Source organism: Microtus oregoni, unplaced genomic scaffold, assembly GCF_018167655.1.
Source record: "Microtus oregoni isolate MIOR12 unplaced genomic scaffold, Mior012 000019F_ref0000042, whole genome shotgun sequence".
Classification (NCBI taxonomy): domain Eukaryota; kingdom Metazoa; phylum Chordata; class Mammalia; order Rodentia; family Cricetidae; genus Microtus; species Microtus oregoni.
In genome coordinates, this window is record NW_024543078.1 from 12358606 (window position 1) to 12386004 (window position 27399).

Consider the following 27399-nt stretch of genomic DNA (forward strand, 5'->3'; position numbering starts at 1 on the left):
CTGTTTTGCTACAGGGGCAGTGGAAGGACAGTGAGCCAGGAGAGTTGAGAGCCATGATAAAGTAGTCCGCAGTCCTTGAAATGATAGGCTGGCATCCACGCTCCAGTGAATAGTGATAGAGAGGAGTAGATGAAGTGAACTCTAGGTGCAAATTAGGGCTAAGAACCAAAAGTGGTAGGAAGAATAAAACTGTGACTCAGAATGTTACGGGAAAATAGTAAGATGCATGTGTTTGTTGGACATTGAGTTTAGGATTTTAAAGCAAAAGCAGTTTGGGTTGATCATAACGTAGCTTTTGATTGTAAGTGGTTGAGTATAAGAGGTTTGACCCTGAAGAAAGTTACTGAGGCCAAAGGTTGAAATGTATTGCAAGTGCATTAAAGTCACTTAGGACAGTGACAGGACTTCAGATATTGATTATGGTACAGGACAGGTTCTGGGAAGATGGCTCAGTGGATTAATCACTTGATATAAGCATGTGACCAGAATTCACATAAAAGCTTGCAGGCACAGTGGCCCGCCTGTAATCCCGGCACACTGGAGGCAGTCAGGCTAGCTGGACTGAGTCTGCAAGCTCGAGGGTCAGTGAGAGATCCTGTCTTAGTAAACAGTCTGTGGTGTCTGTGTGATGTACTTAAACAAATGAGGAGTCATGTGCCCCCACCCCTGACTCCAGAACACCAAAGCAGCAACAAAAAACTCCAAGAGTCTTTGGTGAAAGGCATTTGGGATAACTGACAGGGAAAATCGGCAGGGGCAGTAAGATAGAATGTGACCTAGTCAGGCTTCTGAAATGATAGTCTAGATCTGGAAGCAGCATTAGTTAGCAGAGAATACTTGACACGCCCTGTCTCCCGATTGTGCTAAGTACTGGAGAGTAAGTAAGCAGGTGATTTAGAAGCAGCACAGGGAAGGGAAGGAAGGGCCAGGCTTTAGTGGAAGAAGGATTAGAAGGGACTACTGACGCCTTCCAGTGGCTTAGGGGAACAGAGGTGACAGCGAAGCACAGAGCAGCGTGGTGTCCTGCGGGTTAAAGGCCAGGAGAAGACGTGTGAGCAGTATTAAAATATCTGTGAAGTCACCTCTACCTTCATGCTACCTCCCCAAACCTAGATTGCTTTCAGTAAACCTAGGGATCTGTAGCCCTGGTTTAGGATGAAAAGAAAGAGTGCAGGGGTGAGGGTGGTGGCGCACGCCTTTAACTCGGCATTCGGGAGACAGAGGCAGGCGGATCTCTGAGTTCGAGGTCAGCCTGATCTACAGGACAGGCCCCAAAGCTACTGAGAAACCCTGTCTCTAAAAAACAAAAGAATAAAGAGTAGCAATGCCTTTGGAGGCTTGGTAAGGACCCTGAAGAATGGTTGGTGCTGACTTTTAAGGAAACAGTATCTTTTCTTCAAGAAAGTCAGTCTTTTTTTTTTTTTTTTTTTTTTTTTTTTTGTGGAGACAGTTTCTCTGTGTAGATCAGGCTGGCATCAAACTCACAAGAGATGTGCTTGTCTCTGCCTCCCCAGAGCTGAGATTAAAGGTGTGCACCACTACCACCTGATTTACTCAACTCTTTAGCTGGTCCTTCTCCCCTGAGTGTTTGTGCAGAGACAGAGTGTGTACCCTGAGGCTGAGGCTGGGAATCCTCTGCACCGTACTCTACCTTCAGGCAGGGATTCCCTGTCTCTGCTGCCTCACCCTGTTCTTTCTGGTGGGTGGCTCACCACACCCATCTGGCTCTTCCGTGACTTCTGCGATCCAAACTCTGGCCTCCAAGCCTGTGTGGCAGTGCCTTATCTTCACGGTCATCTCTCCAGCCCCATTGTTAGAAACTAAATTAGATTATTCTAAAAAAAAAAAATCATTTTTAACGTTAAAATTGTAGATATATAGAGGGTACAATGTGATAATTGTATAAATATGGAATGATCAAGGTAATTAGTATTTCTGTGTCCTTAAACATTAAATTTTTTCAGTAGTTTTTTTAAACTATGATGTTCACTCACTAGGGAATAGAATATAATTTACATATAACAAGTGTGTAAGCCTTTAATTCTAGCATTTGGGAGACAGAAGCAGGCATATTTTTGAGGCCAATCTGGTTTACAGAGCAAGTTCCAAGATAGCCAGGGCTACACAGAAAAACTCTGTCTGAAAACAAAACAACCCAAATGTGTATATTCCATAAATATATACATAATAGTCTAAATATAGTAAATACATAATAGTGTAAATATAGTTGAATAATATGATTTCTTACAATCTCTAGGTATTGTCTTTTTTCCCATAAAAAGAATGAGAGGTAGATTAGATTTTTCAGCTTGATGATTTCCTTAATTACAGTCAATATATTAAAAGCAGGTACTTATAATTGCTTTGGCATGGTTGTTTGAAGTACTATAGTATGTTTCTTTAAGAGTAGGGAGACAAAAAATCCTTTATTTTTGTATCTCCTGTAACTTATCTGGCATGTGTGCACAAGTGTGCACAAGCGTGCACAATCGTGCACAATCTCTCTCTCTCTCTCTCTCTCTCTCTCACACACACACACACACACACACACACACACACACACAGAGAGAGAGAGAGAGAGAGAGAGAGAGAGAGACACGGTTTTGACAGAGTGGCTTACAGGCTATGGTCCAAGTGGACCAATAATGGTTATCTCTTGACAGAGAGTGTAGGAATCTGGTAGCTGTTCAGTCTACAAGACTGCAAATCTCAGCCCTCCTAGATAATTCCTTGAGAGCTGCTGGTCTTGTTGGACCCTCATTAGAAGTAGGTAGAGTGTAACACCAGCTAAACTTACTTGAGGGTATGATAGTTTTTCCTGTAATCCAACACGGAGAGATGGGGCAGGAGGATCACAATTTCAAGGTCATTTTGGCTATCATTCCAGTTTGAGATCCCTTTTTTTGTCTAGGCTGGTGGCCAGGAAGCCCTACCAGTCCTCTTGTCTCTACCCTTCACAGTTCGGAGGTTTAAAAGGCACACACAACCATGTCCAGCTTCTTAGGTGGGTGCTGGGATTTGAACCAAAGTCCTTGTAGTTGATTTGCAACTGCTCCTAACCATTCAACCATCTCCTTAGCCCAGTCTTAGAATGCTTTCTTTATATCACTTAATTAGATTTGTCTTATGCAGCCAGAAGTGACAGCATTATGTGACTAGAGATGGCTCTGTGGTTAGGAGCACTTGCTCTTGAGACAACTGGGATTTTGTTCCTAACACCCTGTGACGAGTTCATTACTTCAGTTCCAGAGGATTTGACACATATATGCAAGTAGTGCATATATATATATATATATATACACACACACACACACACACACACAGGCAAAACATTTATACAAACAAAATAATACACAAGAATAACCACCTGCTCTGACTGTTCCCACGTTCCAAACATGGCTTTGCAGGCACTGCCACTTTATGCGGAGTGGTATTCAAACCAAGGTTCATGCATGCTAAGTAAGCACTAGCAACTGACCTATATTGTACATGATATTTGTGTTAAGTAAGTACTTAAAAATATCTTTTGAGTGTTTTGCCTATGTGTGTGTGGGTCTGGAGTCCAGGAGAGCACTTCTGATCCCTGGAAATGGAGTCTCAGCAGGTTGGGAACCTGATCCTCTGCAAGTACAGCAAATGCTCTTAATGGCAGAGCCATCTTTCCAGACCCAAGTATGTGCCATTTCATACAGATGACCACATTCCCACCTTATTCCTTCACTTTTCCCGTCCTCTCTTCCCCTCCATCAGTATCCTTTATTCCTCTAGAAAGTTTGGACATCTGCTTTCATATCACATGTACATATATAATTGTATGTATTTACTCTAGGAATCACATACAATAAGTCTTTCTTTTTTTTTTTTTTTTTTTTTTGGTGTTTCGAGACAGGGTTTCTCTGTGGTTTTGGAGCCTGTCCTGGAACTAACTCTGTAGACCAGGCTGGTCTCGAACTCACAGAGATCCGCCTGCCTCTGCCTCTGCCTCCCGAGTGCTGGGATTAAAGGTATGCGCCACCATCGCCTGACCTACAATAAGTCTTTCTGAGGCTGACTTAATTCACCGAACACAATTAATTTCATTACATCCATATTTCTGCAAATAATGTAACTTCATTCTTTATGGCTGAAAAACATGCCATTGTGTGTATGTATCATATTTTCTTTATCCCTTTCTTGGTTGTTAGATGTTTAGGTGGGTTCCATGGTAGCTAGTGAATGGTGTTGCCTTACACACTGACGTCCAAGACTCTGCAGTTTGCTGACTCGGAGTCCCAAGAGTGCTCCATCTGGATCATGTGCTTACTGTTACTTTTAGGTTTGTTTTTAAGATTTGTTTACTTTTATCATATTTATATGAGTATGCCTCCATTTATATATGTGCACTGTGTGCATGTCTGATGCCTTTGGAGGCCGAAAGAGGGTGCCAGATCCCCTCGACCTGGACATTCAGATGATTGTAAGTCATCATGTGGGTGCTGGGAACTGAACCTGGGTCTTCTACAAGAACAAGTGCTTTTAAACACAGAACCCCATCTCTGGCCCATTTCATTTTTAGTTTTTTTTGAGGAACTGTCTACTGAATTCCATCGTGACTGGCAATGTATTAAGTCTAAAACCTTACTAGCATCTGTTGGTAATGACTGAAAAATACTTTATTACATGTATCTGTTACTTTCTGTGTGTGCATGTGTGCGCTGGTGCCTGCCGTGGCTTCTGTATGCAGGTCACAAGACAGCTGTGAGGAATCGGTTCTCTTTCCGCCATGTTGGACCTGGAGACTCCTGTCTTTGCTGATGGCCTGAGCCAGCTCACTATCCTGCTGTGTTTAATAACTGTTGTTGTGACCCGCGTGAGGTGGGGTCTCCCTTACTTCTAATTTGCATTTCTCTGCCAGCTAGTAAGTTTGAACGGTTTTTGTGTTTTTATTGGGTATCATATCTCATCTCTTGAGAGCTTCTTCCATTAGTCCATTTTTGAGTTCTTTGTTAGATATTAATCTTGTCAGATACAGATTTTTATTCTCCCATTCTATAGGCTGTCTACTTAACTATACCAAACCTTTTAATTTCTTGAGGTCTTGTTTATCTTTTGTTGGCTTTATTTCTTGAGCAGTTGAAATTTTGTTCAGAAAGTTCTTGCCTATGCCTGTTTTAAAGTGTTTTCTCTCCAAGAGTTTGAGTGTATGGGATGTTACCTTAAGATCTGTGCTCCATCTGTAGTTGATTTTGGTGTAGGTTGAGGGATAGTCCAGTTTCATACTTTTTTTTTATATGTGGATATCCAGTTTTCTTAGCCCCGTTGTTGAAGAGGCCGCCTTTCCCCAGTGATTAATCAAGTGGCTGTAGTTGTGTAGGTTTTTGTCTGGTCCTCTCGGGTGTGCACTTGCTTTTGTGCCCTGGCCACGTTACTTAGTTCTTGCTCTGTAGTGTGACTTAATCTGAAACGGCCATCTCTCCAGCATTATTTCTTTTTGCTCAGGATTGCTTTGGCTATCTGAGGTCTTTTGGGTTTCCTTTTTTTTTTTTTTTTTTTTTTTTTTTTTTTGGTTTTTCGAGACAGGGTTTCTCTGTGGCTTTGGAGCCTGTCCTGGAACTAGCTCTGTAGACCAGGCTGGTCTCGAACTCACAGAGATCCGCCTGCCTCTGCCTCCCGAGTGCTGGGATTAAAGGCGTGCGCCACCACCGCCCGGCTTGGGTTTCCTTTTAAAAGTTAAGATTGTATTTTTCTACTGCTGTGAAGAATGTCATTAGTATTTTGGTGGAGATTACATTAAATCTATAGATGGCTTTTGATAGTATAGTCATTTTTATATTCTGCCTAGTCATGATTGTGGAATATCTTTTCTTCTTTAATTTTTTTTCAGATTTATTTTTTGAGTATGAGTGTTTTCTCTGCATGTGTGCACCTGTGCCGCATGAATGCCTGGTGCCTAGGGAGGTCAGAAGAGGGTTTTGAATTTCTTGGAACTGGAGTTAAAGATTTTTATGAGCTTCCATGTTCATTCTAGGAATGTCACGGTGAGCTATTTCAGTTACATCTTCAATTTAATTCTTTAGTGTCTTAACGGTTTTCATGGTAGAGGTCTTTAACTTCTGTTGCTAGGTTTATTCCAAGGCTTTTTACATTTGAAATAGGTTTCTTTCTCTATGCAGCCTTGGCTGGCTTAGAACCTGAAGTTGCCTGTGTAGACCAGGCTGGCCTTGAGCTTATTTCAGCTCGGCCTCTGCCTCCCGAGTGCTGTGATTAAATGGCCTCCGCCTCTCCCACTCCACGTTGTTTCTTTATTTATATTTTGAGGCAGCTATGAAGAGGGTTGCTGCTCTGCTGTGTTCAGTATGCACTTGGTTAATATAGACAGTCTGCTGGTGTCTTTCTTAATGTTAACTTTGAATCCTAACCTTTTTGTAGAGAGCGTTTATCAGATTCTGAGCCTTCTTGTCCAGTCATGAGGGTCTCTGATGTATAGAATCGTAACATCTGAAAATAGGATTTTTTAACTTCCTCCTTTTTTATTTGTATTCCTTTTATTATTAACTTCTTGTATTTTATGCCCAAACTTGGATTTCATTTATTGGCCATTTGTGCTTTACTTTTTTTTGACTTGTTTGTCCAGCCTTTGCTTATCGTAAAGTTTGCGCGTTCTGTTTATGATCTTATGTCCCCTATGTGCAGGCTGCACGGTCGTGTTACAATGCTGACTCCATTTTCTGGAGGTTTTTATGCTGCCCCACATTTCAGGGGTCGGCTTGACGGCTCACAAATTAAAGCTTGTGTCTTTTTATTACCTGTCTATTTTTACTTTTGTTTATAATTGTCTGAATTCTAACAGAGTTATCTTTCCCATCACATTCTGATTTAGCTTCCTGGTGCCAGGCAGCCGTCCTAGTGAAGTGCTGGAAGATTGAGAGGAGCTCTTGCTAGTGCGGGTGGTCAGTTAGGCAATCCGATGCACACTGGGATGTTGGTGCCTCCTAGTGTTGGTAATGGAAAACCAGTCCTGTGGAATATTCGCTAACTAAATATCGATACTGACTCAATGTGGATGGGTACACAAAGTCTTAGTGAGCCGTAGATAATCTGTTTCACACTTGTTAATGATTTAAAAATAAGTTTATAGACAATTTTGACATTTTTGCAGAGTTAAATGTTTGAGTCATGCTATTATAAGCATTTTGAAATGACCTTGAGGAGTATTTCCTTAACGTGTTTTCATTACAGTAAAAAGGTTAATGTTAATGATTTAACTTAAAATTGTAAATTTAGAAATACTTTGGGCCTTTATAAGTAACGTGTGTGTTTTCTCATTGAACAACGTCATTTTCAATTTCTCTGGACTTTAATATTCACTTATTGAAATTACTATGTGAAGTTGTTAAGAGACTTTGAAAATGCTCTTTTTTTATGTTTTAAATGTTGCCATTCGTTACAAGGCTCACAAGCCTTTCTCCATTTCTGGAGTGAGCTTGGCAGTGTTGAAGTGCTGACTTTTAGTCCATAGAGGGCGCTAGATGACAGGGTGTGGTAGGTAGGGTAGAACATCTAGTTTCCTGCCTTTGTGTTGCTCAGAATCCTGAAATTAATTTCATACTAGAAAAAGATTCTGAGTTTCCACAGTTAATAGGAAAAGGAATTATAGCTTTTCCAAACAGTATACAAGCAGTGTCTTAACCACATTTTCAAGCAAATGGCTGTTTTTTTTTTTTTCTTAATTTCCTTGTGCCTCTAGACATAGTAAACAAACAAGCCAAAAGTTGTGCTGACTTTAAAAGTAGAAGAAAGAAGTGGGAAGAGTAGAGCTTGAGAGAGCTGGGTGAGGTGGGCGAGGCGGGCAGCAGTGTGGTCCCAGAGCTCTCTGTTGTTTTGTTTCTTCTGGCTGTAGAGTGTTGGCTGGCCTTGAACTCAGAGAGCCACCTGCCCCCCCCCCCCCCCATGATGGATTACAGGCGTGTGCTATGCTGGGCTTTCACGTGTTCTCTTCAGCTTGAAATCTTCCCAGTAGGACAGGCTTAAGTCGGGCTGGGGAGGCTTGCACATGCTAACTGCTTTGCTTATTTTTTTATGGACACTTTCAGAATTTTTTAAAATTAGGAACTATTTTTCTTAGTTAAATGTATAGTAACAAACTTAGTGTTTTGACTGGGAAGAGAGACATTGAAAATAGGTAATTTTAGAGGAAGTACTCTTCAGAAATGAGTGTGGGTTCCTTGTGGGTCTTTGTTTTTATTATTCAGCATTACACAGAAAAGCTTGGGCTGTGACTCCTTTGGTATTCTGCACTTCTCAGAGAAGACAGTACTACCTCATTTTGGGTTGTGGTTCATGGAGGGGGGGAGGGTTGTTATGTAAACCCACTAAAGTTGAGGCTTGATATGAAAATATGCCCCATAAATTTTGTATTCATAAATTTGCCTTATTGGCTTTCCAGATTAAAGTATTTTGCTTAGTTAACTTAAACAACTTCAGTTTTAAAACCCGGAGAAAGAAGTGGGCAAACATGTCATTTGGTACCTATGAGCCAGCTAGTTTTCTCTGTACTAAGCATAAATTGTAATAACTGAAATTAAGGAATTGAGTCTCATTCTGCAAGGTTGAATACTTACTGAACTTAAAGGCTTCCAATTTGCTTTCTTAAATATAAGTCTACAGTACTAAGAGTACATTTAATATGTGAACGTATTATTGCACATGTTCTCAGCACTTTAAGAATTAGTACTGTCGATGTGTGAGCTTTATAAACGCCAGCTACTTTCCCCAGGAACTACCTAACTCGAAGGTAGTGTCTTCTGATGTTCATTTTTTGTTGTGTTGCAGCTGGGCTTAGAACCCCAAACTGTGAGCCTGATGTGCACACACTTACCAGTTAGCTACATTCCTTGTCCTTGTCTGTCAGGTTTGGTTTGGTTTTTAGAGACAGGGTTTCTCTGTGTTGTAACAGCCTTGATTGTCCTCTGCCTTCTGAGTGTTGGGATTAAAGGTAAGACACCATCACCTGGTAAGGAAAACCATCCTTCTGAGTTTTAAAGAGCTCGTTTAAAAATACCATCCTGGGAGTATTTTGTATTTGTTGAATTGTTTTGGATGCTTGACTCATGTGAAGAGGTCACACATTTCCATCCTTGATGTGTTCTGGTGACAGCGATTCTCAAATAATCACATTATGTAAGGAAGGGCTTAGCAAGTAACGTGAAATATTAGTTCTTGAACTGAAAATACTTAAAAAATTTGTTTAAAATTGCTTTCTTTTATTTCTAATTGAGCAAGAGAGACAGATCATGAACAAATGAACCATTGGCATTCTGTCCACTTAAGGATTTTGCAAGATTTTGCAGTTCACACACTCAGAGCAAGTTTCAGAACAATGCCTCCGTTTCAGTGTAGTTGCAGCCCTGAGAGACAGGACCTCTCTCTATGAATTATATACATTATATTTTGGCATGTCATACGTACTTAAAAATATTTTAGCTGATTGGATTGCTACTCTAAGCCAGTTGTGGGACATCAGAAAGACATTCTACACTGGAATGTGAATGCAAGGTTAATAAAATTTGAAAAAAATTAGAACTACTGTAGCTGTTTATTGGGTGCTGCAGACCCTCACACCTGAATTTTCTGTGACCCTTTGCCTGCCGGAGCAAACAACTTGTTTTCCTGTGCTTGCAGCTGCTCTGGGCACGAGACCCTAATGAGTTCCTGATGGCAGGGGAGTGGTTTCTGGTGGGCTCATTAGTCAAGGAGAGCCCTATTTAAGATTCTCTGTCTCGTGTGTGTGTGTGTGTGTGTGTGTGTTTCAGTCTCCAGCCCCTTGCCCGACTCGCGAACCGTCCTGTGGTGCAGGTGTTGTGCTACAGCTGTTTTTATGTTTATTAAATTATGCCGTTTTCATAGGGTGACTTTCTCCCCCAGCCAAGGATCTATTAATAGTGTCTGCAATGGTAGGCAGTTAGTATTTATTAAAAGACTGAATTGAAGCAGGGGATAATTAAATATATCGGGAAGAGTAGATTTCTAGAAATGTAAACAAAATAGCTAAGATCACTGAAATCGAGAATTTCTCCACTGAAGTAATTTATAAACATTACTAAATTGATTTTTCTGATCATAGCTTCCAGAATGAGTGCTTTAAGCCTCAGTAAGCCCAGAAGCAAGGCTCCCAACATTGACATTGAAGTTACTGACCCACTTGGGTCAGTCCATTTCTTATCTCATGGGTTAGCTGTTGAGTTTAGAGTTACAAGTGAAACTGAAAAAAAAAAAAGGCAGCACACTTGAATTGACCCCCAAAAGAGAAGTCTGTGTGGGTGCAGTCGCGGTTCTGTATCCGTTAGGTGTGTTTAGTGTCTGGCTCTTTTGGAAGAGTCTTGCGCCTTCTTTTGGCAGCTGCCCCTTCCCCTGGAAAAGGCAGCTCCATTTGGTAGGAGCAGCAAAGGGCTGGGACACGGAACAGATAGAAAGGAAGCATTACCGTCTGAGCATTAGTAGCCTAGTTACAGATCCTACTGCGTCAGCCTGCTCCACACCCCGAAGACGTCAGCTGACTCCAGTCCTGCTGCCGCTGTGCAGCAGGGGAGACTGCAGACTGAGGTTGAGGAAACGAGGATTCCATGTCTCGGGGAGAATTTCGCCGTGCACAGTTTTTCTCTTGGTATGCATAATTTGTAACTGCTGCTGGAGGTCAGATCGTGACAAGAAATGGACGGTCAGAAGAAGCACTGGAAGGACAAGGGTATGTGTTTTCATCATTCATTCGTTTTTATGTAACCAGGAAGATCTCCGTGGGTCGGCTTTGCAGTTTAGATGTCCTGCCGATCGAGAGTGAAGGCTGTGAGCATGTAATGCTGAAGATTAAACAGCTGCCTTCCGTGTTCACAGTTGATCGTGGCTAGGAAAGGTGTCCTTCTGTTTAGTGGTATTTGATTTTCAGCCCTGTTTGTCGGGTTTCTTTTCTAGTCTTGTATGTTGACATGGGTATGAGATTAACATCTCGTTTGTTGTTCACTTTGGTGTGAATGATGTATAACTGGCATGCCAGTCGGTGTGCCTGAAATCCAGCTGTAGGTTTGTACACAGCAGAATTTCATCGCAAGAGGCTTTTCTTTGAAATGGAATGTGAACCCTTGAGGCTTCTTGAATACTTTTTAGTTTTTATATGTCTTGAAATTATTCAGATGTGTACATAGTTTTAAATGCATATCTAAATTTAAATTTATGCTAACCTTTGTCCTTGTAATAACCAATCAGTGATCTTGGTCCCCCTCCTCCCCCTTGAAAGCTCAGATCCTTTCAAATCTCAGTGGATCACTGTGTAAGAATTTAAGTCTGCAGAGTATTAAAGTGTTGACTACTGAATATTTTAACACCATTTTATTATGTAGCTTGTCAGTTGTTGTTTGAGGGAGAGAGAAGGCTGTGTGTCTGAACACTTAGAATAAGTTGTCTTAATTATTAGAACTGTTTTTAAGTGCTTAAACATTTCCATCAAGGATGGTTTTTTGTTCTGTGTTCCTGGCTACTTTCAAGTTTTATAATTCTTTTTAAATGCTACTTCCTTCTAGAACAAATTATTAAAAGATAGGAGTGTGTTAAAAGCATTTCTGTAGCTGAGTAACTACAACGCCCAACTTTAAAAAAAAAACAAACAACAAAAACTGCTCAGTAAAAAATGTGGGGGAAAGGTGAGTTTAACGTAGAATTCACATGAGACTTTGTTAAAGGTCTTTTATTCAACACAAAGAGGGGGGAAAACAGCTGTGAGCATGTCACATATGAACTTAAAGGATATTTCTTCATCTTAGCTATAAGTATGGAAAGTGAGAACTGAACCAATATGCTAGTTTTTGATAAGTGAAAACGATACCAGTGATACTACAGTAGGTCAAAAGCCACAGCAGGGCCTGTTTTGCAACTTTCCAGCCTCCGGATGAATGATTTAAATTGTAGACTCAAAATGTTAAGCTTTTACTTGTTAAGGTTAAGGTAGTAATGTAGGAATATAAAGTCAAGAACTTAAGAGGCAGTAGAAGCCATCTTTTATCAGAGATTTAATTGTTGAAAGGCCTTTAGACGTGAACTCAGCTTCACTCTTGAGTTCCTCTGCAGAACCTTGTCTTGTTTAAATGGAAACCTGGTGACTTTTTTAGTGTCTTTTTTTAGTGCTTGTTTGAGTCAGTCAGAACACTTAACTGTGTTTTTTTTTTTCTTATCCTGAGGTTCTTAATTAATATTTTAGTGTTTTTTTTACACTAGCTGCTCATGTTACAGATTATAGAGTAAGATTTAAATTGGAAATCACCGAGATGCAAAAAGCAAATGAGTTTAGGAGGAACTAGTCTGAGGACGTCAAGGTAAACTTAACATACATATTCTTCATGTCTGCTCGCTTGTACTCCCAGACTCCCCAAATCTGACAGCAGCAACACATGCTCTGATTGCAGGGTGTTTTTTGGGGGGATGGGGTGGGGTTTTGAGACAGGATTTCTCTGTATCTTTGGCTGTCCTGGAACTTACTCTGTAGACAAGACTGGGCTGGAACTCACAGAAATCTGCCTGCCCTCTCTCTCCCAAGTGCTGGGATTAAAGGTGTGTGCCATCTTGCCTGGTGTTTTTTTTGTTTGTTTGCTTGTTTTTTAATTTTTTTTGATGAAGTTTTAAATGTGTTTGCTGTTTGGGTGATTTTCTTTTTTCATATTAGATATTTAATCTTTTGGGGTAAGACCAGCATTATAATTGGTATTGTTATAGTCTTATTTTCCTGTTCATTGGCAGAATGTTTTGATAAATGTACATAGTATTTGATTATTGAGGTTATATGGAAAACTTAGAGTAAGATAAAGGAAGGCTTGAGAGTCTCGTCAGTGGCATGCAAGGATGATGTAACTGTCGGCAGCAGAGACTGTAGCTCACAGAAACCTGGGAGTTCTCTTTCAGGTTAAATTTGATCCTTGCCAGACACAGGAAAGAGTTTTTGGATCAGAAGTAGGAAGAAGAGTTGGTGCTTCATTAAAAGAAATTTTTATATTAAAAGAAATTTTTATATAAGCACAAAGATTAAGAGAAAGAGGTGCCCCAGAAGAAAATGCATTACCATGACAACAAGTGTGGGCTTCTCAAAGAACTGGAATTAGCAGTAGGCATATGCATTTTGATGGTGCTCAAGGTGCATCCCAAAGGATCGCTAAGAAACTTCTTACAAATGAGAGGATCGGATGACTGATAGTTCCTTGGGTGTGAGCAGAATCTGATAGGATAGAATCAGGAGCCACTAGGGCTGCACAAGGGAGTTAGGACATGCCCCCCCCCCCCCCCCGTTTTTTTGGAAATGTGACTTCTGATGAGATTCCTAGAAAACTGCAAATGTTAAATGTATTGGAATTCTTGACTCTTAGTTGGTAAAGCTGGAGAGGCTCCTTTCCCTTCCCTCCCCCATATTTTTTCCGTCTTCCAACCACATTGCTTCATAATCACTAAAAAGATAATAATCGAGACAGTGACTAGAATTTAGAATTTTCTGGACTGTATAGGACAGTAGCTAAATGGTAGATTGTTGTGATCAAAGGTGATAGAAAGTTAGAAGATCTGGGTCAGGTTTTCTCTGACTTCTGTGGTTCACTAAAAAGATGGCTGTGATGTAACCTGTCAAAGCAAGTCTACAGGGCCTGGCAAGCTGCTGTCGTTCATTTTATAGTGGGAAGATTCGGAAAAGCAGCAATTTAGGATTTCAAGGCTCAGTTCTAGTATATTTTGCTTTTGGTCAGCTAAGACACTTCCTCTAAGGTTTTAGTTTATTGTATAATTTTATGGTTCCAGTTTTGAAGGTCTTTGGTTTTATGACAAGATGTCCTAGAAGATAACTTGGTTTGTAAGGAAATAATGAACTGTTTGATGTTTTAAAGTAGGAGTAATAAGTGATAGCAAGTTCAGAAGGTTAGTTTGTGGTGTTGTATAAGCTGGAGAAGAACCTAAAAGCCTGTTTGGGATGACTGTAGCAATGCCCAGATAAGAGATTATCTGAACCTCTTCTGAAATAGAGGTGAAAGGGAAGTAACAGATTTGAGGAGACTTACTGAAGAAATTCTTGGCATTTGCCATAGATTGCAAGACTATTGATTGCAGTCAGAATGAATGAAACGACTATGCAAGGCAGATGGATACAAGTTTTATTCTTCTTATTTTTTTAAATGCTAAATTGAATTTCAGACACTTTGAATTTGAAGTGATGGAAATGATAAAGAACGAGAAACAAATACAAAGTGAGGACAGACATGTTTTTGAAACCTGAAGCTAGGGCAGGACAGTCAGATAGCACCTCCATTATGGAGCTGTGGTGCGTCTGAGAACGTTAGCTTTAGCTCTCACAGCAGCAGCCGGAGTAGGGCAGTATGCTTCGCCAGCGTGCAAGGGCTGGAGGGAAACCATTAAGGATGAAGATAGACATGATAGACAGCCCTGTCCGGTTTTTAGGAGAAGGCGAAACCTCGCTCATTCTTACTTGTGTTTGTAGATGGTGAAATTTAACTGCTGTAGATGACCTTTGTGAGTGGTTTCAGTTGTATGAAAATTCAGTTTGGTTATACTTGAAGACAGATGGCTTTGGAACACCGTCTCTTGTGGACTCTGTGGAGCTCCCTAGTCTTGCTTGTCATTTCCAGTGTCTGTGAAAGCTTAAGTGGTGAGGATGGATAGGTAGGTGTACTTGTGGCCAGGGGAGGAGAGAGGACCTGCCTGGTGCTTGAAGTGCTGGCCTGTCCCCTGAGCATGGGCAAGAGACAGGCTGAGAAAGGAGCTCGTAATTAAACAATTTTAAGACCTACTGATATTAGGGAGGTACCTGGTTTTAATTCTAAACTTAGCTGAAACCCAGTAAAATTTAGGTCTTAACTTTTTCTTCTAGAGTTTTGTGGTGGTGGTTTAGTAGCAGGACTGTGTGTTGTAGACAATTTAGAGCGTGGCTTTGGGTTTAGTAATGTAGTATAGAGGTTACATCGTACGTACTGTGTTAATAGTCTTGAGCAGTTCAGTCGGCATGGCCTCCTTTAAAATAGCTCGTCACTTTACTATGCTGCTGGCTAAATAAGCCTTTCCCTGTTTGTAACTATAAGCAATGAATGCTAAGTTGATCAGTGAATTAAATTCTGTTCTTATTCATGGTTACTAAGTTATGTGTATTTGTACTGTAGATGCATGTTTGCAGCATTTGATTTCAGAAAGATTGTATGAATTATTGCTTTGAGCAGTGAGTCTTGGAGCCATGTAGTATATGCATTTCTGATGGTTTTAACCACAGTATAGGTATTTTGTCAGTTTTAAATAAATTAACAGAATTTATAGGTTTGCATTTTTATAAAAGTAAATATACATGTTTTCAGTGGTTATAGAAAAATAGAATCTTCAAGGGGTATATACTGGGACCAGTGGTGGAAATTTATTCTCTTCCTTTCCTTATTTACCCAGACCTGAGTATTCCTAGGACTGCTAACTGGTCGTCTAAGTTCTGTATGATGGCTGAATTAAAATGAATCTTCTGGAAGAACAGTGCCACTGAAAGGGTTTTCTACTCTTCTCAAGTTAACGAGTACTGACTGTTGTGGGCTAACTGCCATGGTTCCCCTCAGCAGCCACCCAAGGCCTTGTCCCCAGAGTGCCTGCTGTTGTGTTTGTCACTGTGCTCGTAGGCTTTGTCTTCCAGTTTTTATTTTGACTATGTAGTATTTAGGCCCATTCTTCCCACATAGACATGAGATTTCAGCTCTTTAAGCTTATCTTTGATTGTGATTTGTATCTTCTATTATGATTATAAGTGGGCTCTTTTTTTCTGTAAATTCCTAGAGAGCAAAAACAGTGGTTTTCTCACTGGACCGCAGTGGCACTGAACAACTTTTGTATAAAATGACAGAGCTTTAACAGTTTACTACCTTTTTTTTTTTTTAATTGGGGATTTAGGATTCCCCTTTTCCTTTTCTTAAAGGAGTGATGAAACAACTAATAAATTAAAACTTTAGGGGACCAGAGAGATGACTCAGCAGTTATGAGAACTGGCTTTTCTTCCATTGGACTCAGGTTTGATTCCCAGTACTCACACGGCAGTTCATCCATGTAACTCCAGTTCCAGGGATCTGACATCCTCTCTGCCCTCCATGGGTACCAGGGCCACACATGGTGCACAGACAAAAATACAGGCAAAATACTCATACATGCAAAGGTAAATGCTTTTGCAAAAGAATTTTATGTAATACTCGCAGATAAGAAGTTTTTGGTTTTTCAAGACAAGGTTTCTCTCTGCATGTGCTACCACTGCCCAAGGAGTCTTGTCATTTACATATTCTAACCACTTAGTTTTGTAGATAAGGAAACCAAGAAAACTAAGGATACTAAATTACCACAAAGCTGTATCATGAGACCTTTATTTTGTAGTTTGTATGTGAACAACCAGAGAGTGATGGGGGGGGGGGAGAGGCTAATGACCCGTGTTTAGATATTTTACCCATGCATAGTCTTAGGCAGCTTTTTTTGTACATGGTATATCATTTACCATTTATTTTTACGTGGGTCTCACTCTTTAGTAAAAGAGCCGTAGTCTATTATGCCAGCTGTGGAAAAAGTAGGTGTGGTTAGTAGGTTAGTATTAAAAAGACTAAGTCTACTTAGACCTCCACCAGGCCTGGGATATAATTTCTCTTAAGGACTGGATTACATACTTGAATGTAGGAAGAACACTTAAGCAGTGAATAAAATTCTCTTGTTCTTGTAATTTTTTTTAACTTAATCTCATTGCTAGAATTTGGGCTTAAGGGAGTTGAATTTAATTTAGCCAGCGTTTTGAATTCTTGGAACTATGTTTGAGACCAAATTACCGTTCTCTGCTTCATCAAAGCCACGATACTCATATAAAATACTGGGTCCATATTAATCTGTTTACTGACTTTCATATTTACTTTGCATGTGTGAGTTGTGATAGGCACGGAAAGACTATTGTGCTGGCTTTTCTCAGTTACCGCCACCATCTTAACTTATTATGTATGCATGCAAACCTACTCACAGATAGATGAAAAGCCGTGACGTGTTAACACTGACCTCGCACATCTGTAGATCAGAGTTGAGCATTAAAGGGCTTTGGGGATGTCTCCGTTCAGACTACAGACTTAACAAAATTGTGATATTTTTTTTGTAAGAATGTAAGCAGTCAAAGCTACTGCATGTACTCTTTTTCTGTGTATGCAATTTTTTATAACTAAAAATTATCAAATTTTGGACAAGTAAGGAGAATTTGGGTAGGAGTAGATAGATACTACTTATTAAAGGAAATATATTTAGCTTTAACTTGAAATGGTAGTAAATCTATGGATGTTCATTGGATGGCGTAGAAAAACTAGAAATGTGAAGTTAGGGTATTTTCTACTGGTTTTGTGTGGGTACCCCCACACACAGTTAAAATATTACTTATTTTGTGTGTGTAAGTGTGTGGGCTCCTCATGCAACAAAGTGTGGGGGATCAGAGGACAACGTCCTTGAGTTTAGTGCTCTCCCATTGGTGGATCAGAGGACAATGTCCTTGAGTTTAGTGCTCTCTCATTGGCTTCACGCCAGGGCCTTTACCCACTGAGTCATCTTCCCGGCCCAATCAATGGTTTTAATTATTAGTGAGCCACGCGTGTGGTGATTTGGAGGTCACCGTTCTCCCTCCTTCCCTCCCTCCCTCCCTCCCTCCCTCCCTCTCTTTCTTTCAAGACACTTTTAAAATAGGGCTTTAAAATAGAAACCTGACTTCAGGCTAACGTGAATGTGAACTTGATTTAAGGCGGAATGGAATAGGATGGCTTCTGCATGTACGGCAGTTGGCCTAGCCCTATTTTTAGTGTGACAGATGATAGCCTGAGATTACCAGATGTATGCAGCTCTTCTTACTTTGCATGGAGCCAGTGGAAGAAAAATTGAGTTCCTTTAAATTTAAATTTTAGTTCAAGTGAACTATACCAAAATAATCAAAATTTTTCAATTTTTCTAAATTATAGCTGTTTATAAGTTGATTGGCTTATATGTTTTCCACAGTGGTAAGGGGAAATTGCTGTTCAGTTCATCTTGGATCTTTAAAAAGGGTGTTCACATTTTATGTGAGAGTTAAAAGGTTCCTGGTAAAAACAAGTCCTTTATCTGATACTTAAGTTTTGTGCAAACTTTATGCATATGAGTATATTGCCTGATGGATGTCTATGTACCACACATGTCCCCGTGCCCTAGAGGCCAGGAGAGGAGTTGGCCCCTGGAGCCTGAGTATGAACTGCAGTGAGCCGTGGTGTGGTGCAGGAAGCACACCTGGGTGGGCTCTCTGCTCTGCAGCATGCTCTTAATCAGATGTTTAGTTTGCATTTTCTCCCATTCTCTGGACTGTTTTCTTCATTATGGCCTTTGAAACAAAGAAGCTTTTATTATTAAGAGGTTTCATTTGTTAACTTTCTTTTGTTTATGTTTTTTATGTCATACCTTAAGAAATACTGCCTAATACAAACTCTTGAAGATTTACACCTATTTTTTCTTCTAAAAGACTTGTTAATTTTTAAAAGCTTCCCTCTCCCCATACTTGTGTGTGTGTAGGAGTGTGTGTATATATGTGTGTGTGTACATGTACATGTCACAGTGCATGTGGAGACGTCAGAAGGCACCTTGTAGGAGTTAGTTCTTGCCTTCTACCATGTGGGTCCAGGAGATAAAAACTTTCATCAAGTTTGGTGTAGGTGCCTTTACCTATAGAGCTATCTTTCCACCCCATAAATTAGCATTTAACGTAATATAAAGTAGGGAAATCCAGTGGCATTTTTCTGCAGTTGGACACCCAGTTGACCCAGTAGCTTAGTCACCTGGCCACAAATACAGGAGTTGATTTATGAATTTTATTTCACTTATCTTCTTGTGTAACTGCTTACATGACTGTAGGGTCTAGATGATGGTTTTTTTTTTCTTCCTTGAGACAGTCTTAGCTGCATAGCTCCAACCTGCTTCTAGTTAACCTTCCTCTCATTAAAAAGCTTTGTAGGGAATTTTGTAGTGGAGAAATATGAGCCATATAAACTGCATTTTTGTTTTCCAAGATTGTTCTAGCTCTGCCTATCTCCGCGTTCCTGGCAGTAGGATTACCAGTGCATGCCCCCGTGCCTGCCTTCTGTGTATTCGGGGACTGGACTGGGGTCTGTGCTTACCAGCAATCAGTGCCCACTGGGAAGATAGCACTCATTTCACTGGATTTTGTTTTCAAGTAGAATAGGGATCAAGGGAGTATTTTGTGATTGTGACAATTTCGAATAGCACAGAAATGTGTAAAGAAGCAGCTAAGACTTATCTGTAATCCCAATAGTAAAAAAGTAAAAATACTACTTAGTGATTTTTTTTCAGACTTTATGGTTAGGTATGTTTTTGTTTGGTGTGTTTGTTTTGAGACAGGGTCTTGCTGTGTGTCGTCCAGACTGGTCTCAAATTTACTGTGTAGCTGGGGCTGATCTTGTCTTCGGGGTTCCTTTAATACCCTGTTTCAATGCCATTGTGGACGTCTCACGTTCTTTAAAGACCAGTGTCTCATTAGAGGTACACTAGTTTAATCAAATTCATAATGCTTTTTAAGGGCACTTTCAGAAACCCTGTGGGCCAGGGAGGTGGCTCAGTGAGTGTAGGGTGCTGGCGTCCTGAATTCCGTCATGAACCCATGTGGTAGAAAGAGCCACTGTTGGACGCCATCCCGACTTCCACACACGTGCTGTGGTGTGTATGTGCTCAGTTCATTCACAAGCACACAGAAGGTGAATGCTTAAAACCCTAACCATAGTTTTCTGCTCGGAGAAGCACTTGTCAAATGTATTACAATAAGCTTTTGTGCCATGAGGAGGAGCAAGTTAGGAAGCAGCACCCTCCTTGGCCTCCATCAGCTCCTGCCTCCAGGGTCCTGCCCTGTGTGAGTTCTTGTCCTTCCTTCCCAGTTTGCTTTGGTTGGTCATGGTGTTTCACCATAGCAGTAGGCACCCTAACTGGACAGTGTCCCTTCTCTTTTTAATTTCCTGTATGTGTTCTTGGCCTTTGTGATTCACTTTGCATGCAGTGATTCTTTGCCCATGACCTGGCCTTTGATCAAGTGTGCAGATGTGCAACATTTGAAGAACTTGAATATATGGCCTTTAAGTTTGGTACCGTGCAGAGCACTTTAAAATTAGAAAGTCTTATTATATCCTTGACCTGCCACTTCTAAAATGTAAAAAACTCTTTAGATGTTTTTTTGTTCTTATAATTAAAATTACATAGTTTATAATTGCTTGAAACATAATAAGATTATATACTTAATTATTCTATAAAGTTTGATTGGCACATAATAAAGTGTTTCTGGGAAGATTGAGTTTAAACCATTTAAGCCCCCTACCCACTGAAATCTAAATCTTAGAAGAAGAGTGGGTATTTTAAAGTTGCATAGGCACAGGCTAGTGTGAGTAGTAAAAGTTTATTGATTAGGGTCCACTAATGGGAATTTGAGTGTAGGACTGATGTATTACTTTGTGCTAAATATGAATCATGTTAGCTTCTGAAGGGAAAAGAGATTGGAAGTCTAGGTCCACAGAGGTTGGGGTCTCATCTAAAGTGTACCTAGTACTAGTGCAAACCTACTACTAGGAGGTGGGTCTCTGGAGCCCTGGCCTTGGCCTTTTCTTTCTCCTATATTTATTAATACAGAACACAGAATAATTATAAATCTTACCTAATCATTAAGCCTCTTTGAATATTCTCTGCTTGTTACACACACATCCAGTATTAACAGTCACTGTATGTTCTTAATCATGAAGCATAGTGACCGCACCAGCATTTATTTCACCACCTCACCATTAGTGATACCAAAGATTAATAAATACATGCCTTTGAGCACTTTGAAAACCTTTTTTATAAAAGAGAATTTTTATACGAGTGTAAAATGATTTGATATTAAATGAAAGAAATCTACTGATAGTTCTATTCTCTGTTGGCATTATCTTTAAAAGTATTATTGTGTATATATGTATTTGGGCATGTGTGTGGAGGTCAGAGGTCAACTTTGAAGTGTGCCCTTCTCCACTTTTACTTGGGTTCTGGCATTGTAGTTCAGGTTCATAACGAAATAAAAACGTTGAACCTTTCTTTTTCCTCTTTATGCCTTTACAGCTTAAATACCTGGGGAATAAAGGTGGTGATTTCATGGGTACTAGTTAGTGACCCAACAAGTGGCAGTCCTGAGTTCACTAATTTATTATGCTTAGTCCTGTAGAAAGTGTTTTATACTAATCCTCTTATTGATGGAAAATCGTGATTCATTTTCATTTAATGAATCACATCTCAGTGAGACAGTTCTGTTTTTATATATAGTTTAATGGTGAAGCTCTAAGCATAGAAGGGCTTAGTGACTTGCCTGGGGTTACATCGCTAGTAATTTAGCACTGCTGTTGGAGTCTAGGTCACCCAGCTCCAGAGCCTTGAGCCTGGTCTTATATAAGCCGCTGTTATAGGACACAGGGCAGCCCCACAGGAATTGTGCTGCCATCGCTGCTTGTGTAACGTTACTGCCTTCCTTGCACTCCCGTGGGGGGAGGCTGACATTATTAGAGCTTGTGGAAGATGGGAAGTCCTGCACTTTTAAGTTTCCCGGCTTCTTAATGACAACCGGATTCCTCTGTTTCAGAGTGTTTTTAAGTTTCTCTCAGCTTCAGTGTCCCAGTCTTAAGTTCTGTTACAATGTAATATTTACTTTAAAACATTGTTGCGTTGTCTCATAAGTCAGGGTAGTCCTAGGAAAGATAAACTTTAGCATTTTAGAACCAAAAAGAGCCTTAAAAGTGCATTTCTCCTTTGCAGGCTTCCTGTTTGTTTCTCTAGGTCGTCTTTCTGTTTTCCAGTTATGGTCTTGTTATGCATACCTGGCTGGCCTGGCACTTGCCTCAAACTTGAGCAGCCGTGCTTCTGCCTCCCAGGTTATAGAACTGCACGGTCATGCCTAGCTTAGATGGCGTTTCAATGTTTGCTCAGTGCCAGAAAGCCATTGACATTACTGTGATCTCTTTATTGACTGACATAATTCATTGTGTCACTTTGACCACACAGATTGGACTTCAAGGTCTGATGAGTCCTCAGATGAATTGGTAGGAACAAGTTGCATACATCAGAACTGACATAGGTAGTCAGGAAATAAGCAACAAAAGGGGCTGTGGATATATATGGAATGGAGATTAGCCCCGGACTGTGCACATGCTGGGCATATACTCTGCTGCGCAGCTGCGCTCAGGGGAATTTAGGCCTTTGTAAGAATACTTAGTGCTTTATAGCTCACGTTCAGATTCTCCCCTACAAAAGGACCTCTGATAAACAGAAGCTATGCATATTTAGGAGTCCTGGGGATCAAAACCAAAGCAGCCCCTTACAGTGTGACTTTTAAAAATATTGCCTCCTTTATCTTAAAATTAGCTAGAATTAAAAAATTCTACTTGAGTATATACAGATTTGTTTTACTATGTAAATTGTGTGGAGTGTTTTGTTTTGTTTTGCTCTTCTCAGTTCACCATCTTGTGGCCTGTCAAAGAGCCCTTTGGTACACTTGAGTTCTCCTTGGGTTGAATAGAAGCTGCTCTTGGAGACTTCCAGCCTGTGGGTATTGCAGTAGCCCTGTTTCTAGGGGCCAAAAGCTGACGTGCTAAGTTGGCTCTGTGTGACTCCATACCAGATGTTATGTAATACTGTAGTATGTAGATTGTTTTGTTTTTGACCCCTACAATGTTTATGACATTTTCTTCTCTTGAAGGAAATGAGCTTTTGAGATGTCTGAATGTGGTTTCCACTCTGCCTTTTACTGTAGGTAACTGATGTTAGTGCCAGGCTGAGATACCATTGTAGGAGTTTCAAAGAGATTTCCAAAAGTCCACCTGTAAAGCTCAGATTTTCAGCTGTTAAAGCTTCAATTTTTCAACATCTTTTTAAAATTTGATTTTCTATCTAACTTAATTTCAATAGCCCTTTTTGTATTGTTTTCCTTGTAATTTAAATATCATGGATAGTATGAACAAGAAATGCCTCAAAATGATGTCAAGTGACCTCTGCCAGGCCAGAAGGATTTGGTCGAGTAGGTGGGCGGCTGGCATGAAAGAAGGTGTGGTGAAACGTACGCATGTGGCATTATCCTGACAGGCTGTGTTCTCTATTGGGGCAAATGTGAATGTACTAGATCAAATGGTTAACAGTATTCTAATCTCAGACTTCTTTGACTTTGTAGTTGTTGACCTCCTCTACTGGAGAGACATTAAGAAGACTGGAGTGGTGTTTGGTGCCAGCTTATTCCTACTGCTGTCCCTGACGGTGTTCAGCATTGTGAGTGTAACGGCCTACATTGCCTTGGCCCTGCTCTCTGTGACTATCAGCTTTAGGATATATAAGGGTGTGATCCAAGCTATCCAGAAATCAGATGAAGGCCACCCATTCAGGTGAGATGTCTAAAAAATGACAACAGTGTGAACAGGATCGGTAGACTTCAGTCTCCTGTCTATCTATAGGATTCTAGGTGTCTCCTTTCTCTGCTGCTTAGAGACAGTTATAGAAAAAGCTCTGTGAAGAGCATCTGCCTTTGAGATTTCTTATGGTAGAAAGACTGGGCTCCTCACGAATATTTGTTTAGTAGATACTGGTTACCATAGTGGACTTCAGGACAGGTGAAGTTCTGTTGTCTTTACTGTTTACATTTTTGTGCTCCCTTGGGTCCCCTAAACACTGTCTGATACTACACACCCTTTTCCATTACATCAACAGTGTATGTTCCTGCCTACACTTGGCTCGGTTTCTTAGGGCATTACACGCAGAAGGGAAACATGGTTTTTAGTAATTTCAAATTGTAGCTTCAAAATGACAGTCATACGCCACAAACCATTAACAAGTAAGATTTTAAAGTAGTTTTAATGAAATGTATGAAAGTGTTATAAAGACATAACTTCTAAATTATCTGCAATATTAGTTTTATATATCATTTAAAGATTTTTTTTTTTAAAAGACTACAGTTTCTTTTTTCTTTGGTCTTTTTCCTTCAACATACCTTTCTCATATAGGCATTTTGTAGTCTTACAAATTCAGCCGACATGCGGTTAAGCTTGTTGCAGTTTTCTGGTTGCCCAGTCGCACTGGTGCAGGTGGAGTCCTAAGTGGAGGGAGCCGTGGTGAGCCGTGTTGCACCCTCACTAAATGCCTGCAGTGGCGCTGTGCAGGGCGCTCTATGCAGCAGAGCCCGCAGCAGTTTACAACAGAGTTCTAAAATTTCCTCAGCCATGTCTAAGAATTATATAGACAGGGTTGAGAGGTGTCTTTGTGCGTAAGACTGCTTGTGAGAACAGTTGGGCCCAAGTTCTGACCCCTCCCACCTGCATAAAAACTGGCCCTGCTGTGGATACTTGTGACCCAGTGTTGAGAGTCAGAAACAAACAGATCCTGAGAGCTTACTGGCCAGCCTAGGCAAATAGTGAGCTTCAGGTTTGAGCAAGACACCAGACACCTGACTGCCATATGTACCACATACACATGTGCGCATGTACCACACACACTTATATACAATTATGTAAATAATTACTGCTGGCTTAAAAATTGATGGAAAGCTTTGAATGTTTTAACTTGATATTATTAACAGTGGTATACCAGTGTCTTATACTGTTGGACTAGGACTAATAAAGAATTATTCTTGATTCCAAATAGTCTCTATTTAAGTAGGAAAAATATGATGTCTGTATTCAGAACTGGATATGGTTGATAATAGTAGAAGAAAGCAATGCTTTGAGGTTTAAAAGAGTAGTTGGTTACATTGGGGTCGTAAAGACTCCTCTGATAAGGTTAGGTTGGTTTCAAGGTGAGGTTAGTTCATAGTACAAGCTGTCACCAGAGGTAATAAGAGAACTTTGCTTTAGGGAAATAACATGCTGACCAGGGCATTATGACTTAAAAATGTTTAACATGACTCATTTCCAGTTTCAAGATAGGGAACAGTGGGAAGGTTATCAAGATCAGGTGGCTCTCGGGAACCATAGAATATTATAGTGCTTGAACTGGAAGTGATTTTAAAAAAATCCATATCTAATTTATAGAGTTGGAAACCTGAGCCATTTCAGTGTGCAAATAACAGATCCTTAACAAGAGGCGGCATATTTGGGGCATATTGCAAAGATAGAGGCAGGGTTATCTCAGGACACATATGCGGGGGAAATAGGATTAGTTTGGGTGTTGTGCTTCAGACAGGAGTATAGTTTAAGTAAAATGTCATCTTTGAAATAATGACCACTCCCAGATTGTTATCTTCTTAAATTTAAGCCTTCTACCCACTATAGCATACCTGAGGACATGAAAACAGAGTAAATGTTCTGTCTTATTGGCGTTGCCACTGTACTTTTAGCAGCTGTGTTATGGTCTGGTATTTAACATTTCTGACAGTGAAATGCGTAGGGTCTTTGATAGTAGAACCTAATGAGATAGCGTAATTTTCTGTGTTCAGCTCATGTTTGCATCCTCATGATAACGTCCACTTTAAATGAGGAAACAGGTTTAGGAGATTATGATTGCAAAGTTAGATGACTAAGAAAATGATAACACCATTTAAACTCAGATCAGTCTGCCTTTAAAACAGGCTTCTATTTCTATTTCAGTTGACAGTATATACCATTAAAAAAAGTACCTATCTTAGGAATTTGGGTTTTGTTTATTTTGTTTGAGATAGGTTTCATTCACTAGCAGCAACCCTCCAGTTTTAGCCTGAGGCACCACAGTGAGCTTACTTGGAGTTTTTACAGTAGCCCTTATAGTAGATTGTTGTAGAGTGTTAACGACTGTAGTGGCTGGTTGACAATGGGGATCAATGGCAGTTAATGGTCTGCTTTGTTTTCTTAGGGCGTATTTGGAATCTGAAGTTGCTGTTTCAGAGGAATTGGTTCAGAAATACAGTAATTCTGCTCTTGGCCATGTGAACAGCACAATAAAAGAACTCAGGCGCCTCTTCTTAGTGGATGATTTAGTTGATTCCCTGAAGGTAAGTTTATTTTACTTTTCACTTTGATGTTTATAGAATTTAATATCCGAAAGCTAGTAATATAAAATTCTACTTTACTCAGATCATGACAATGTAATGACATCACGGGAAGTGTCCTATGTTTAGACTTGTATGAGAACTATATTGGCTACTTTTCTTCTTAAGGAAAAACACTTTTAGAAAGAGAAATGAAGAAGAAAATTTGAGTGTGGGTTTTATAAACCCAAAGCTCAAGAAAAGTGGGTTGGTGACTTTTTTAGATAGAAGTTCATTTAGGGTTCCATAAAAAATGGCTGATGCTTCATCTTGTCAGCACACAGAGTGAACCTGGGTGGGTCTCACAGTCTGCTTAGGCAGAAGAGAAATACATGATGTCTTCTGTGAAGGAAGTGGATATGAAACGCCACCATTCATTTGCACGCTCTACAGGGAAGGGTCTTGGGTGAATTGTGTGTTCTCTATGAGAATTTGCTTTCTGCCTGTTACTGTCTATGGGCAGCACAGATTCCATTTGTCTGTTTCCACGGTGTAAGTAAGAATGCTTCACTAGTCCAGGGTATTTTGTAACATTTTTTCTTACTTAAAAGAGAACTTGATTTAAAAATAAAAGCTTAAGAAGACTCAAGTGGTTATGGACCAGGAGTGTTGACTCTAATCTTACTGTGCAGGAGGCAGAGGCAGGGAGTCTGTGTGGTCAAAGACTAGCCTGGTATACTTAGAGAGTTCTAGGCCACCCAGGGCCACATGGTCTAAGTACCTGTATAAAACAAACAAGCAAGCAAATAAATAAATAGATATTGTAGCACTCAGGCGTCTGAGGTAGGAGGATCCAGTTTTAGAGACAGTATTGCCTTTCTGAAGAGAGTTTCTGTGTGTTAGCTTTACGTGTGTGGTCCTGTTTGCCCATCATAGTTTTTGTTCCCATGGAAAAGCAAATTATTTTCTCCAGGAATCCAACTTCAGTGGGGTACAGGTCCCAAAGAGGAGGTGTGGAGTTGGTGAAGGGAAGGTAGAGACTGACAGGATCTGAGGGTGGATCAGTTTATTGAAAAAAGGCTGTGCCTTTTATATTCTGTAATTGCACAAGCAAGATTGAGAGCAGGCTCCGTGATTCAGGGGAGATGAGCCTGAGAGTTCAGCAAGTATCTAGATGCCTGTTGTTGTTTACGGTTTAGTAACTCCCCAGGCACCCGCTGCTGACACTTCTTCCTGAGCAGTCTCAGCATTTGTGGTCAGGAGGTGCCTAGGCTGTCTCTAGGGAAAGCAAGGGGGAGCTGTGGGGCCTGTAAGCAGGGACTGTGGAGCCTGGAGGCTGGCATTGACCTTGACAAGTTAATGGGGGGGGGGGGGAAGAGTGGAAG

The 27399-nt window shown here is 40.3% G+C and overlaps 1 protein-coding gene across 3 annotated transcripts in view; it reads left to right on the plus strand.

The window, feature by feature from the left end:
• Positions 1-27399, plus strand: part of Rtn4 (reticulon 4) — a 58923-nt gene that overhangs the window by 21258 nt on the left and 10266 nt on the right. For 2 of the 3 annotated variants that reach the window (XM_041668897.1, XM_041668898.1), the window contains 2 exons: positions 23258-23465; positions 25900-26038. In XM_041668897.1, the coding sequence (XP_041524831.1) occupies positions 23258-23465; positions 25900-26038 (347 nt within the window). Of the gene's footprint in view, positions 1-10540; positions 10724-23257; positions 23466-25899; positions 26039-27399 lie in introns of those variants that run through there. The other variant, XM_041668899.1, reaches the window with a different exon arrangement.